Below are 14,962 nucleotides of genomic sequence, written 5' to 3' on the forward strand. Positions count from 1 at the left end.
TCAAGTCGTGCTTCTGGTTGGTGTCCCACTGTTGGGCGATCAGCATGGTAATCTCGCCCATATGAGTCGCCTTAGCACCGCCATTGTGCTCGACTTCAACCATCTGACGGCTGAGGAGCTGACAGAGGCGCTGTACACCATCATCAACCAGCCAAGTTAGGGGTGATTTTACTGTGACACAGTTTGTCTTTACATTTCCTGTTGTCTTTTTTTTCATTGTTGAAATTTTTCCTCTTCAAATTAAAAGTCCCGACTTCCTGTTGAATTAGAAAACTTTATTAATTTTCCTGTCTTTGACCCCACTCCTTCACAATAACAGTGTACTGTGTTTCCACTACTGAGTTGCCGGTGCTCATGCCAGTGTTTGTGCTGGTTCCAATGAACCAGCAAAATGCTTAAAAATGGGCCTGAGTTTCCACCGTGCTTTTTGAACCGCTCCTTTACGTATGAGTGTGGGCGGGTCCTCGTCTGGACAGGGAAGCCGAAGAGCACAAACGTGGGAGAACACGCTCTCCTTTCTGTGCTGCAAATACGTTTTACGGTCCAAACCAAACTACTGCAGCATCTGTGTGCAGCACAGAGGGAAACACAGACAGAGATTAGAGCAAGACGACAAGTACGCACTTTGTGTCCTTTTATCTGTGATATGAACTGATACAAAGCAGCAAGTTCAGCCTTAGAGCCCAACCTAATTCACAGCCGTGAAAATCGCTTCGCTTTTCTCATGTAATACACATGTTATATGGTAGAAAACTTTACTTTGAGGCGGCAGAGTCACGCCTTTCTGCCACTTTTGTCATGTTCTTGGTTCCAGACCAGCTAGCTCATGGTGCTGGAGTTGTACTGGTTTTCGGCCAAGCACCAAATGCGTTCGTCTTGGAAAAAACTACTGGCAATGGCACATGGTCAGTGGAAAAAGGGTCTGTTTAACAGTGACACAGCTGTGTGACTTCCTGTTTGTTCCCCATGATGCACAGCTACAGGACCAAAATGCAGCGTCTGTCAGCGGTGCACCGTGACCAGCCGGTTACACCACTGAGTACCGCAGTCTTCTGGGTGGAGTTTGTGATGCGACATGGTGGAGCACGGCACCTACGGTTAGCATCACATGACCTGAACTGGTTCCAGTACCACAGCTTGGACACTGGTGCTGCCCTGCTGGTCGCCTTGATGACCGCTGCTGCTTTGTGGTGGACATGCATACGCAGCTTCATGCAGCGGTGCAGATGGCGAGCAAGAAGAGAGAAGAAGGACTGAAAGGAGTTTTCTTTTTAATTACATTTTTAGAATTATTGGTAGATGACCTGCTCTATCATCGCAGCTCCAGCCACACTGATAACCAATTAATAATAACAGATTGATAACAGATTAACAGGCTGCATCACATGGTGTTGTGTTTGGTAGAACTTAGTCTCCAAGTTTTCCCTCACTTATGGTGTTCCACAGGGATCCATTCTTACACTTCTTTTTTTTATTCACATAATCAATATTTCACTGAAATGTAATGCACATTTTTATGCAGGTGACAGTATTTTATACACTACCAGCTCTTTCCTTAATTGGACTTATTTTAAAAAATGTCAAAAATCTCGAATCAATCTTAAACATGTGCACGCTGTTCATGGGGCTGCCTGATTCCAGCCTGCTGTCTACATCCAAACCCTTCATGGTCATAAAACTGACATTCATGTTTATAAATGCTTAATGAATTGATACTAGATTGACTTTCAGCACCATACTGAGCACACCGCAAGACTACTGAAGGTAACATTGTATTTTTATACAGAAACAGTCTGCATTGAAGCTTCGCTGTTTTTTAATCACATGCGATGTGCTCGCTCACCTTTGTATGTCAAAAGGTGGGACGGTCCCTCTGACAAACAGGAGAGAGCAGCACAGTCATTATGAAACTTTACTGCACTGATTAGCCAGTCATGTCCACTTACAGCTGAACACAGTACTTCCATAACCCTCTCCTATTTCAGAGGTTATGCAAACATGTTTTAATCGCTGTATCTGTGTGTTACCTATCTGGCTGTCTCCTGTCTGAGCATGTTTGTACAAAGGTCTCTCTGGTCCTGATCTCAGTGAGAAACTTGTGAAAATAAAGGATGTGGAAATTTTCTTCTGTACTGGAGTTTTTCTGTGTGCTGTGTAGTCCACTATTGTAAATGTTACTGTCAGTGGGTTTATTTATGTTTTCACAGATTCAGTCTAATACTGAATGAAATGCAGTGCTGAGGCTGTGGTTAAAATCCCCCACTGTAATGATTTTATCTGACCTGAGCACTAACTCTGATAAAAGTGAGAAATCAGACTCTGAGTGACATCCAGGCCATGAATAAACAGGTTTTTGTGTTTTCAGGCTCAGAGGTAGGTTCAGGATTGGTACTTAAAGGAACGTGTGAGTAAACATGATTTTGTGTTTTACAGCAGTAGATTACAGTTTGCCGTCCAATCAGAGCGCAGCTCTCATCTGTAGCTGCCCTCTGCAGTTTGGACTCTGGACCTGCAGCTGCAGTCTGACTTTAATTTGTTCACAAACTCAGGATCTTGTTGTTGTTTCACACATGATGCGGGTTTCCACGTCTCCTCCTCTCCTTCTTCTTCCCCTCGCACTCCTGCTCCTTCTTCCTGTCGCTCCGGCACATGGCGGACATGTTCTGGCTTTTCCAGGAGAGTTCAGCCATTGGTTGAACATGCGGACCATCTTAGAAGAGCTACTGAAGAGGAACCACTCTGTCACCGTCTTAGTGCCCGATGCATCGCCATCTATCAACTACAACAACAGCTACGAGGCCGCCAAGTTCAACTTCCTGGTCTTCAAGGTAAGGCTGGCATTTATGCAGCGTGTTTGTAGTTGTAGTGACACCCAAAGAAACAACCCAGAGCCACAGATCAATCACTGCTAATCACTGCTAATAACTACTAATCACTGCTGATTGCTGCTAATCACTGCTGATCACTTCCAATCACTGCTAATAACTACTAATCACTGCTAATTACTGCAGATTATTTCCAAGGATATCAGTGACCTTAAACTTTAAGTTTTAAAGCATTGCTTAATATTAGGTGGGGGTCTGTGGCACCTCCCATGAAGATTTTGACTGCTTATCTACCTCTGAGAAATAATGCATTTTATTTTTTTATTTTCCTTCCTCTGGTTATTTTTTTATTTCATTATTTTTCTAGTGCTTTTGAGCGTTTGTGATATTGCAGAGTTTTCTGTCCCACTTTGAGTAATTATTTTGGTTTGGGGAAATTGACTTTTGGTTCATGTCTTAATTGTTGTTAATAATTATAGAAGCTTCACCTGTGTCCTGCTCCCTCCTGTTTCTTCTTGAGCAATTAGTCAACTTTGTATGCAATCATGTGACAAACTAAGTCCACCCTTACTCCTTCCACAGGAATTCAGAGGGTCAGTAGCAGCCAGGTGTTGAAAATCAAATGCATTGATTAGCTGACCGTGATCAGTGTGAGCAGATCTATGAAAGCAGAAGTTTCATTGATCAGTGTGAGCAGATCTATGAAAGCAGAAGTTTCAGCAGTTTGCAGGTCTTGAGCATTCAGGTGTGTGCTAACACAATCCCACTATATTGCCAAGAGTGGACATCCCAATAAATTCACCCAAGCTCAGACTGTTTAACTACCTCAGTGACCTCACCCCCAGTGATGGGCAAGTCATCCCCCTCGTCCCCAGACTCTGCTTCCACTACAGAAGGCGTGTCAGTGGGATTCAGGAGGTCCTCGAAGGATTCCTTCCACCGTCCGACTATAGCCTCAGTTGAAGAGAGCAGCACCCCACCCACACTATAAACCGTGAGTGGAGCACCGCTTTCCCCTCCTGAGCCACCTGAATTGATTTGATGCTGTCTGAGAGTCTTTTTCCATAGCTTCACCGAACTCCTCCTACACCAGAGTTTTTGCTTCGGCCACTGCCCAAGCTGCGTTCCACTTGGCCTGCCGATACTTGTCAGCTGCCTCTGGAGTCCCACAGGCAAACCAAGCCCGGTAGGACTCCTTCTTCAGCTTGATGGCTCTCTTCACCTCAGGTGACCACCATGTGGTTCGGGCATTACCACCACAACAGCCACCAACCACCTTGCAGCCACAGCTCCTAGCAGCAGCCTCAACAATGGAGGTGTAGAACATGGTCCATTCGGACTCAATGTCCTCAGCCCCCCTCAGGATGCTGTCGAAGTTCTGCCGGTGGTGGGAGTTGAAGATCTCCCGGACTGGGGCTTCTGCCAAGCATTCCCAGGACACCCTCACAATAAGTTTAGGTGCACCAGGTCTGTCCAGCATCTTCCCCCGCCACCAACTCACCACCAGGTGCTGAGTTGGATCCTGTGGGAGGTCCTGCGGGACTATGAGGTGTCTGGCTCGTCGTTGCGGGCCATTCAGTCTCTGAACAACTGCAGTGAGAGCTTGGTCTGTATAGCCAGTAATAAGTCGGACTCGTTTCCTGTGGGTGTCAGACTCCATCAGGGCTGCCCTTTGTTTCCGATTCTGGTCATAATTTTTATGGACAGAATTTCTAGGTGTAGCCAGGTGGCGGAAGGCTTCTTCCTTGTGGCCTCAGAGTTTCATCTCTGCTCTTTGCAGATGATGCGGCCCTGTTGGCTTCATCAGGGGGTGGCCTCCAGCTCGCAGTGGAACGGTTCACAGCTGAGTGTGAAGCAGCTGGTATGAGAATCAGCACCTCTAAAGCTGAGGCCATGGTCCTCAGCCAGAAAAGGGTGGAGTGTCCTCTCCGGCTCAGGGATGAGTCCCTGCCCCAAGTGGAGGAGTTCAAGTATCTCAGGGTCTTGTTCACAATTGACGGGAGAAGGGAGCGGGAGATCAACAGACGGATCAGGGCTGCTTCTGCAGTGATGCAGACACTGCACCGATCTGTCATGGTGAAGAGGGAGCTTAGTGTAAAAGCGAAGCTTTACTGGTCGATCTACGTTCCTACCCTCACCTGTGGTCATGAGCTTTGGGTAGTGACCGAAAGAATAAAATCGCGAATACAAGCGGCAGAAATGAGTTTCCTTGGCTGGCCTCTCCCTTAGAGATAAGGTGAGGAGTGCCGGCATCCAGGAGGGGCTCAGAATAGAGCTGCTGCTCCTCCACATCGAAAGGAGCCAATTCAATTCAATTCAATTCAATTCAATTCAATTCAATTCAATTCAGTTCAATTCAATTCAATTCAATTCAATTCAATTCAATTCAGTTCAGTTCAATTTTATTTATATAGCGCCAAATCACAACAAACAGTCGCCTCAAGGCGCTTTGTATTGTGGGTAAAGACCCTACAATAATACAGAGAAAACCCAACAGTCAAAACGACCCCCTATGAGCAGCACTTGGTGACAGTGGGAAGGAAAAACTCCCTTTAACAGGAAGAAACCTCCGGCAGAACCAGGCTCAGGGAGGGGGGGTCATCTTTTTTGAGGAGGCTGAGGGGAGAGAAAAGACATGCTGTGGAAGAGAGCCAGAGATTAATATCAATTAATGATTAAATGCAGAGTGGAGTATAAACAAAGTAAATAAGGTGAATGAGAAGAAACAGTGCATTATGTAAACCCCCCAGCAGCCTAGGCCTATAGCAGCATAACTAAGGGAGGGTTCAGGGTCACCTGATCCAGCCCTAACTATAAGCTTGATCATAAAGGAAAGTTTTAAGCCTAATCTTAAAAATAGAGAGGGTGTCTGTCTCCTGAATCCAAGCTGGAAGCTGGTTCAACAGAAGAGGGGCCTGAAAGCTGAAGGCTCTGCCTCCCATTCTACTCTTAAGTATCCTAGGAACCACAAGTAAGCCAGCAGTCTGAGAGAGAAGTGCTCTGTTGGGGTGATATGGTACTATGAGGTCTTTGAGATAAGATGGTGCCTGATTATTCAAGACCTTGTATGTGAGGAGAAGGATTTTAAATTCTATTCTAGATTTAACAGGGAGCCAATGAAGAGAAGCCAAATGGGAGAAATCTGCTCTCTCTTTCTAGTCCCTGTCAGTACTCTAGCTGCAGCATTTTGGATCAGCTGAAGGCTTTTCAGGGAGCTTTTAGGACAGCCTGATAATAATGAATTACAATAGTCCAGCCTAGAAGTAATAAATGCATGAATTAGCTTTTCAGCATCACTCTGAGAAAGTATGTTTCTAATTTTAGAAATATTGCACAAATGCAACAAAGCGGTCCTACATATTTGTTTAATATGTGCATTGAAGGACATATCCTGGTCAAAAATGACTCCAAGATTTCTCACAGTGTTACTGGTGGCCAAGGTACTGCCATCTGCTTCGACATTAAGGGCCTATTCCAGGAAGCAGGTTTAGCTAACAGCTCTGGGTTTGTTAACCCTAAAATGAGGGGAACTCAGGTTTTCAGTTCCAGAAAGAGAGCTAACTCTAACTCTGAGTCAGTTTCCAGGGTAACAGACTCTGTGACCCTAACCCACTCGGTGGCAGATTTTATCCAACAAACTCGGAGTCTTTCTCAGAGCTGACACTCCAATGTCACATGTCTGACACTCCGATTCATTTCATCATTCAATACGTCTTCCTGGAATATGCCCCATGTTTCTAAAATTTGTAGGGCCATGTGTGTCATCTGGCTTCATGGATAGATAAAGCTTGGCATCATCTGCATAACAGTGAAAATGGCTCTCAGTCTTCAGAGGAATCAGCTGAGACAGTGCCAGATGTCAAAGGAGTCAGCTGTGAGCCCTGCACAGCCCTAGCCTGCACAACCTGAGTATCCTGAGGAAACCTGTGCATCCTGTGCTAGAATTGCCACAGCCCCAGTCATCTGAAGAGACTACGAGCCCTGCGCACTATGAGGCCCCCAGAAAATCCTAAGTTTCCTGCATCCTCAGAAAGTCCTGAGCTAGTGGGTCCTGCTCCACGTGAGCCTGTCGATCCAGATCCTGTGAGTTCTGAGCCCTTGGTCCTCAAAGCTGCCAAAACTTGAGCCTATGGGTCCTATCCTCCTATGCTAGTGTGACCTGTGTGTGATATCTTCTCGATCTTTGAATAACTGATCTGGAGCCAGTCAGTTCAAAAGTAACAGCATCTGCATTTATTCAGCAGTCATTCAGTATCTGCATTCATGGCAAAGGATAATAAGATAGTTATCTCTTGTGGGCAACCAGTGAGAATCCTCTGTTAGAATTACCCATAATCCTTTTCCATTACAGTGTGCAAAACAATTTATAATGTGTATTGTGTTGAATACATTGGCACTGTGATCATATACCAGTTAAAGTATGTCAACAAAATGAAATACTCAGACAATCTGTGCATTAAATTTCCAAATGAGAATACTTAAAAAAATAAATAATAGAATAGAATAGAATAGAATGCCTTTATTGTCATTATACAGGATGTACAATGAGATTGGAGGGCCACTCCTGTTCAGTGCCATGCAACAGAAAATCAAACTCTCTAAAATAAAAATAAAATAAAAATATTATAATCTAGTATAATCAAGAAATATACAGAAAATAACAATGTATAAAATATACAAAAAATAGAATGTATAAAAATATATACATACATTGGTGCATCTGTACATTGTAAGAAAAGTAAATAAGTGTATACATATAATAATGAAGATGATGAATATTGCACTAGTGAATGAATACTGGATATTACACAATATAGGAATGTTGGATATTGTTCAGTATGAATAATCTAATATTGCACAGAGATGTGGGTGTTGAACAGTTAGAGTGGGTGAGTGTGTGAGTTCAGGGTGGTGATTGCTCTGGCGAAGAAACTGTTCTTGAGTCTGTTTGTTCTGGCTTTGATGCTCCTGTAGCTCCTGCCAGAGGGCAGCAGGTCAAACAGGTCAAAGCCAGGGTGTGAGCTGTCCTTGATGATGTTCCTGGCTCTGCTGATGCAGCGGGAGGTGTAGATGTCCATCAGGGAGGGGAGAGGGCAGCCAACGATTCTTTGTGCTGTCTTGACTACCCTCTGAAGCCTGACCCTGTCTGCCTCAGTGCAGCTGCCGTACCATACTGTGATACAGTACGTCAGCAGGCTCTCAATGGATGAGCGGTAGAAGGTCAGCAGCAGGTTTGAGTCCAAGTTGTTCTTGCTGAGGACCCTCAGGAAGTGAAGTCGCTGCTGAGCCTTCTTGATAACAGCTGTGATGTTATCTGACCAAGAGAGATCAGCAGAGATGAGGACACCGAGAAACCTGAAGGTGTGGACCCTCTCCACACGCTCCTAAATACTATCCTAAATACTTTTAAGTACATGTTACAAACTGAACCGTTACTTTTAGTTCAACATGTTATTACAACAAGCAGAGAACTGGAAGTAGAACATTATGTATATTCAAAATCCTATCATGTTGTGACCATCAGTGCACAGCTACATACCTGCATTTATGGCAAAGGATAATAAGGTAGAGTAGTTATCTCTTGTGGACAATGCTGAATTCCCTAAGATGGAACTCGCATGTTTGTTCGATGAAAAATGCAGGAGGCGCTCAATTCATTTCTAATTGCATTTATTATTACATCAAATAATAAATGCAATTAGATCCGGACCAGATTATGTCTCCCTGACCACAAATACAATTTCCTCATCAGTTCACGAAGTCTGATGCCCTCTTTCTCCCTGGGTCTGCCTTTTATTACTGCTACACAAGGTCATAGAAAGGGTGTGAGTGTATTTTCTTCTGTTTTACAGCTGGCAGGTGGTTATCTCCATTTCCAACGTGTGGTTACATTCCAGCATTGTGATCAAGGTTAGCAAGGTTTAACTTGAATATTTTTAACTATGTTACACTGCCCTCTGGCTGTGCCTCCAGAGTGCATCTACATCACTGACCTGCAGAGGCTCTCCATCATTCTGCAGTGGGTCTTCATTGCTGGGCCCCCTGCCAAACCACCAAAGATGTCCCATCACCTCCTTTGACACTGGTGTCCACCCATGCCACCCAAGGGTCTCTGTCAGCATTGTCGGTCCTAAATCAAGCCTTCAAAGGGTCTCCACTGCTGTCCACCTGGCAGTCCCCAGGAGTTATCTCCATTATTGGTCATCTAGTTGGCCTCCAGAACTGTTTTGTACCCTCTTTTTAGCCTCTTAACCCAGCTGCTTCTTTGTTTTTGGACTTGTCCTGGTCCCTTGCTTCCCCCTTGTCTCATAAGTTAGATTCTGTTCACCTGTGTCTTGTTTTCCTCTGCTGTGTACTCTCTCCCTAATTTCCTCATGTGAGTATTTAAGCTTTCATGTTTCCTCACTTTTCTCTCATATTGTCCCTCATCCTGTGTGCTCTGTGTTTCTGCCTTGTGAATCTCTGCTCCTTATTATTTTCTATTCTGTATTTTGGCAAAAGCTGATTTCTTTAGATCCCATTCCTGTCTCGTGCATCCTGCATTTGGGGCCACAACCTGCCCTCCACACAGCAATTCATGATAACCTGAACGTTTACACAGTGTCACTGGGCTGTAACTGATCAGTGATCTGATCAGGTGTTTCCTCCTGCAGGTGTCATACAGCAAGGAGGAGTATCTGAGCATCATGCAGGAATTCATCCACTTCTCCATGTACGAGTCACACGCCTCCTCACTGCTGCACAAGTTCATGAAAATGAACTACTTCATGGGGCGCACTTTAGACTTTGGGAGGCAGCAGTGTGATGGGATGCTGAAGAACGAGCAGCTGATGGCGATTCTGAAAGATGCCACATTTGACGCCGTTCTGCAAGACCCAATGGCAATGTGCGGCGACTTGGTGGCTGAGGTGCTTGGCGTGCCGCTCATCCTCTCACTGCGTTTCAGCATTGGCAGCGTCATGGAGCGACACTGTGGTCACGCCCCATCACCACCATCTTATGTCCCGTTAGCTCCTCTGCCCTACAGCGACCACATGACATTCACGGAGAGGCTGATCAACATGGTAACGTACGTGGCGTCATCGTTGCTAACCGAACTGGCCTGGAAGCTGTCACCAGATAAATACTACAGTGAGATCAAAGGTCAGAGGTCACATTATATTGATTTCATCATCTTTCTGAACTCAAGAAGTTTAAGAAATCAAAGTAACCAAACACAAACTTTTATTTTGAAGTCATGTTCCTTATTTCTTGTGTGGACAGGAAGTGCCAGCAGTGTGTGTGAGACTCTGGGAAAGGCTGATGTGTGGCTCATCAGGACATTCTGGGACATTGAGACCCCACGGCCGATCCCGCCCAACTTCAAATATGTGGGCGGTCTGCACTGCAAACCGGCCAATCAGCTGCCGGAGGTGTGAGCTCTGAAGACTCACAGTACTTTTATTCTGAAATAGCAAGATGAATGATGATGTATTAATAATGTCACATCTTCCAGGACCTTGAGGAGTTTGTGCAGAGTTCAGGCGATGCTGGCGTAGTCGTGGTTTCCTTTGGCTCCATGGTAACCAACCTGACGATGGAGCACGCTAATGTCATCGCCACTGCCTTTGGACAAATCCCACAGAAGGTCAGAAGCTCCATCCACTCAAAAACATTCAGGGACTGGGTTATCAGCAGCTATTGATCACATTACTGATTACTTTCTGCAGTAATCATCAAAAACCAGATGAAGGTACAAGAAGCTCAGATGGTTTGTTTACCTGTGAGTTTGTTGGTTTGTTTACCTGGGCCCTATTCCAGAAAGCAGTCTTAGGTAAGTACTCTGGGTTTGTAATCCTAAAATGTAGGAAACTGTTCCAGAAAGAGAGCTGTGCTGAGTCAATTTCCATGGTAACAGACTCTGTGAGCCTAACCTGCTCCTGACAGGTATCTCTTTGACTCCTCCCCACAGTTTCATGTTCTCAGAAATGTCTCAGCTTTATAAGTTTTAAATATTTCAGTGCAGTTTTGGGAGGATGAGACATTTTAATAGAGATTGCAGATCGTGTCGGGAACATGAATCCATTATGAACAGTCTGAATCCCTGATCCTGATCCCTTTGGATCCTCCTGCTGTGCAGGTGGACTGGGACACGGTTTGCTGATCCATTATAGAGCCTCTGATCACCAGTTTAGGTGGTTTTCAGTGGAAAATATGCTGAGATTCATACTCTGAATTTCAGACTGCAAAACTTTTTTTTTTTTCAGTTACTTTAAATTCATTTAGTTCAGTTTTAAAATCATTTCAGCCTCATCTTCACTTAAACATTCCTATTATCTCAAGTATCCAGACATTTGTCCATCACTGAGCTTTTACAACATGACCAATGATCGATCATTGATCAGTGTGTTCTGTGTCTAAAGCTTCATCCAGATCAGTCTGATGTAACAGTGATGCTACAGTAACTGCCAAGCCAAGCCAATTTTATTTATAAAGCACTTTAAAAACAGCAAGCACTGACCAAAGTGCTGAACAAAGAAAACAAGACAACAGTACACAAGGGAAGTGCAGATAAAAATAAATAAATAAAAATAACATAGGATAAAAGCAACAATAACATACATAGTTTATCAAGAATCAAATAATAAAACAGTATATAGGTAATATAATAATAATAATAATAACTATAATAGTAATAATAACTAGGTAAAATAAAATACAAAATAAATACACAACAACTAAAATCAGCATCTCAAACCTGGTCAAAAGCCAGGTGAAATAAGTGGGTCTTAAGAGGTTTTAAAAGTTGTCAGTGAGGAGGCCTGTCTAATATGCAATGGCAGCGAGTTCCATAGTTTAGGGGCTGCCACTGCAAAGGCTCTGTCCCCCCTAAGCTTCCTCTGAGTCCTCGGCACGTCCAAGAGCAGTTTATCAGCTGATCTGAGCGAGCGGGAAGGGGAGTGTAGGTGCAGTAACTCATAGAGGTACGATGGGGCGAGGCCATTTAAAGACTTAAAAACAAATAAAAGGATTTTAAAATGAACTCTAAAATAAACAGGCAACCAGTGCAATGAAGATAAAACAGGGGTAATGTGCTCCCTCTTACGTGTTCCAGTCAAAAGCCGTGCGGCGGCATTCTGGACCAGTTGAAGACGAGCCAATGAGGACTGGTTTACGCCAATATACAAGTTACAATATACAGAGTTACAGTAATCCAGCCGGGACGTAACAAAGGCGTGGATTACTGCTTCAAAATGATCTTTCGACAAGATGGTTTTAATCTTGGCGAGCTGTCTCAGGTGAAAGAAACTGGATTTCACCACAGCAGTAATCTGACCCTCCAACCTAAGACTCTCACCCATCTTAACTCCCAAATTTGTGACCATGGGTTTTGCATACTGGGATGAAGGACCCAGATCCACAGAAATTGGAGCCCCAGTGACGCCCGAACCAAAAACAATCGCCTCCGTCTTATTTTCATCAAAATGCAGGAAGTTCAAAGCCATCCAAGCTTTGATTTCATCGAGACACTTTGTCAAGGTCTGTATGGAGTCTGCATCACTATGTTTTAGGGGCATATAAATCTGGGTATCGTCGGCATAACAGTGGAAAGCAATTTTCTGCTTTCTGAGAATAGAACCAAGGGGCAACAAATATAGAGAAAACAGCAATGGTCCAAGAATTGCAGTAAATGTTTCAGAGGAACTGACTGACAGTCTGACAGCTGCAGCTGCCTCATTATAAATCTGTGACATCATCGCTGTCATGACTGTAAAAGCTTCATGGTACAAAAATAACAAACTAATTTCTAACTGGGATTTTAGTGTTTGTAGAAACATAAACGTCTGCAGATGAATTCGCTCCTCTGATCGCTTTGCAGAGACTTTATGAAGGAGGAAATGAATGGGAGTGTCAGACAGGTGGTTCAGGTGCAGCAGGAGGGGCGGAGTCAGAGACACTCAGAGGTTGTTGGATAAAACCTGCCAGGTCAGGGTCACAGAGTCTGTTACCATGGTAACTGACTCAGAGTTGGAGTTAGCTCTTTCAGGAACTGAAAACCTGAGTTTCCTCATTTTAGGGTTGCAAAGCTAAGCCTGCTTCCTGGAACAGGTCCCAGGAGGTTTCTTTGTTTACCTGTGAGTTTGTTTGTTTGTTTACCTGGGGGTTTATTTGTTTACCTGGGGGTTTCCTTCCCCTACCACCTGGTGTGTGTTTCATTCATTTCAGGTGATTTGGCGTTACCGGGGCAATGCTCCAACTGCATTGGCTTCAAACACAAAGATTTCTAATTGGATCCCTCAGAATGACCTGCTGGGTATGACTCATTCATCCTGTCATAGGATTTCAAAATATAAGCCTAATGAGGCTTTTATACAGATTTGTGATTCCCTTTCAAAATAAAAGTCCATTTTTTTCCTCCTCAGGTCACCCCAAAACACGAGCATTCGTGACTCACGGCGGCACTAATGGTCTGTATGAAGCCGTGTTTCATGGTGTGCCTCTGGTCGGTATCCCGCTGTTTGGCGACCAGCATGATAATCTTGCCCGTATGAGTCGCCTCGATGCCGCCATCGTCCTCGACTTCAACCATCTGACAGCTGAGGAGCTGACAGAGGCGCTGTACACCGTCATAAACCAGCCGAGGTAGGGGTGATTTTACTGTGACACAGTTTGTCTTTACATTTCCTGTTTTTGTTTGTTTGTTTTCATTGTTGAAATTTTTCCTCTTCAAAGTAAAAGTCCCGGCTTCCTGTTGAATTAGAAAACTTAATTTAATTTTCCTGTCTTTGACACCAGTACTTCACACTAAAAGTGTACCACTGTTTAACAGTGACACAGCTGTGTGACTTCCTGTTTGTTCCCCATGATGCACAGCTACAGGACCAAAATGCAGCGTCTGTCAGCGGTGCAGCGTGACCAGCCGGTTACACCACTGAGTACCGCCGTCTTCTGGGTGGAGTTTGTGATGCGACATGGTGGAGCACGGCACCTACGGTTAGCATCACATGACCTGAACTGGTTCCAGTACCACAGCTTGGACACTGGTGCTGCCCTGCTGGTCGCCTTGATGACCGCTGCTGCTTTGTGGTGGACATGCATACGCAGCTTCCTGCAGCGGTGCAGATGGCGAGCAAGAAGAGAGAAGAAGGACTGAAAGGAGTTTTTAAATTTTTAGTGATACATGAAAATGTTTTGACATTGTGCAAAGGCGCAAGGCAGAGCCTTCAGCTTTCAGGCCCCTCTTCTGTGGAACCAGCTCCCAGCTTGGATTCAGGAGACAGACACCCTCTCTATTTTTAAGATTAGGCTTAAAACTTTCCTTTTTGATCAAGCTTATATGTAGTTAGAGCTGCAACTAAAGATAATTTTTGGTAGTCAAATAATCTGTCAATTATTTTATCGATTAGTCAATGATTATTTAAATTTTACCTCACCTGTTCAAGCCTGCACACCTGTTAAGATCACCTTGTTGTTTCTTATCACAATTAAAATAATGACCCATAAAAATACGAGTTTGAAACTAATCAGATGTATTTTTAAGATTAATGTGACCATCACAATAAATATCAAATAATTCAATTCAATTCAATTCAATGTTATTTATATAGCACCAAATCACAACAAACAGTCGCCTCAAGGCGCTTTGTATTGTGGGTAAAGACCCTACAATAATACAGAGAAAACCCAACAGCCAGAACGACCCCCTATGAGCAGCACTTGGTGACAGTGGGAAGGAAAAACTCCCTTTAACAGGAAGAAACCTCCAGCAGAACCAGGCTCAGGGAGGGGGGGTCATCTGCTGTGAGGGGGCTGAGGGGAGAGAAAGACATGCTGTGGAAGAGAGCCAGAGATTAATAAATATTAATGATTAAATGCAGAGTGGAGTATAAACAAAGTAAATAAGGTGAATGAAAAGAAACAGTGCATGAGTACTGAGTACCGCCGTCTTCTGGGTGGAGTTTGTGATGCGACATGGTGGAGCACGGCACCTACGGTTAGCATCACATGACCTGAACTGGTTCCAGTACCACAGCTTGGACACTGGTGCTGCCCTGCTGGTCGCCTTGATGACCGCTGCTGCTTTGTGGTGGACATGCATACGCAGCTTCCTGCAGCGGTGCAGATGGCGAGCAAGAAGAGAGAAGAAGGACTGAAAG

General features: G+C 44.3%; 1 protein-coding gene across 2 annotated transcripts; it reads left to right on the plus strand.

The window, feature by feature from the left end:
* The first annotated feature begins 2,475 nt into the window (after positions 1-2,475).
* LOC115777758 (UDP-glucuronosyltransferase 2C1-like) lies at positions 2,476-14,962 on the plus strand. Of its 2 annotated transcripts, XM_030725733.1 has the most exons (8): positions 2,476-2,828; positions 9,479-9,968; positions 10,089-10,237; positions 10,321-10,452; positions 13,032-13,119; positions 13,229-13,448; positions 13,680-13,780; positions 14,781-14,962. In XM_030725733.1, the coding sequence occupies exons 1-8, from the start codon at positions 2,571-2,573 to the stop codon at positions 14,957-14,959; spliced, it is 1,617 nt and encodes a 538-aa protein (XP_030581593.1). In that variant the 5' UTR covers positions 2,476-2,570; the 3' UTR covers positions 14,960-14,962. The 2 variants fall into 2 exon arrangements, with proteins under 2 accessions (XP_030581593.1, XP_030581592.1); XM_030725732.1 differs by lacking the exon at positions 14,781-14,962 and having other exon boundaries at positions 13,680-14,042.

The sequence above is a fragment of the Archocentrus centrarchus genome, unplaced genomic scaffold (assembly GCF_007364275.1).
Source record: "Archocentrus centrarchus isolate MPI-CPG fArcCen1 unplaced genomic scaffold, fArcCen1 scaffold_71_ctg1, whole genome shotgun sequence".
Taxonomy (NCBI): domain Eukaryota; kingdom Metazoa; phylum Chordata; class Actinopteri; order Cichliformes; family Cichlidae; genus Archocentrus; species Archocentrus centrarchus.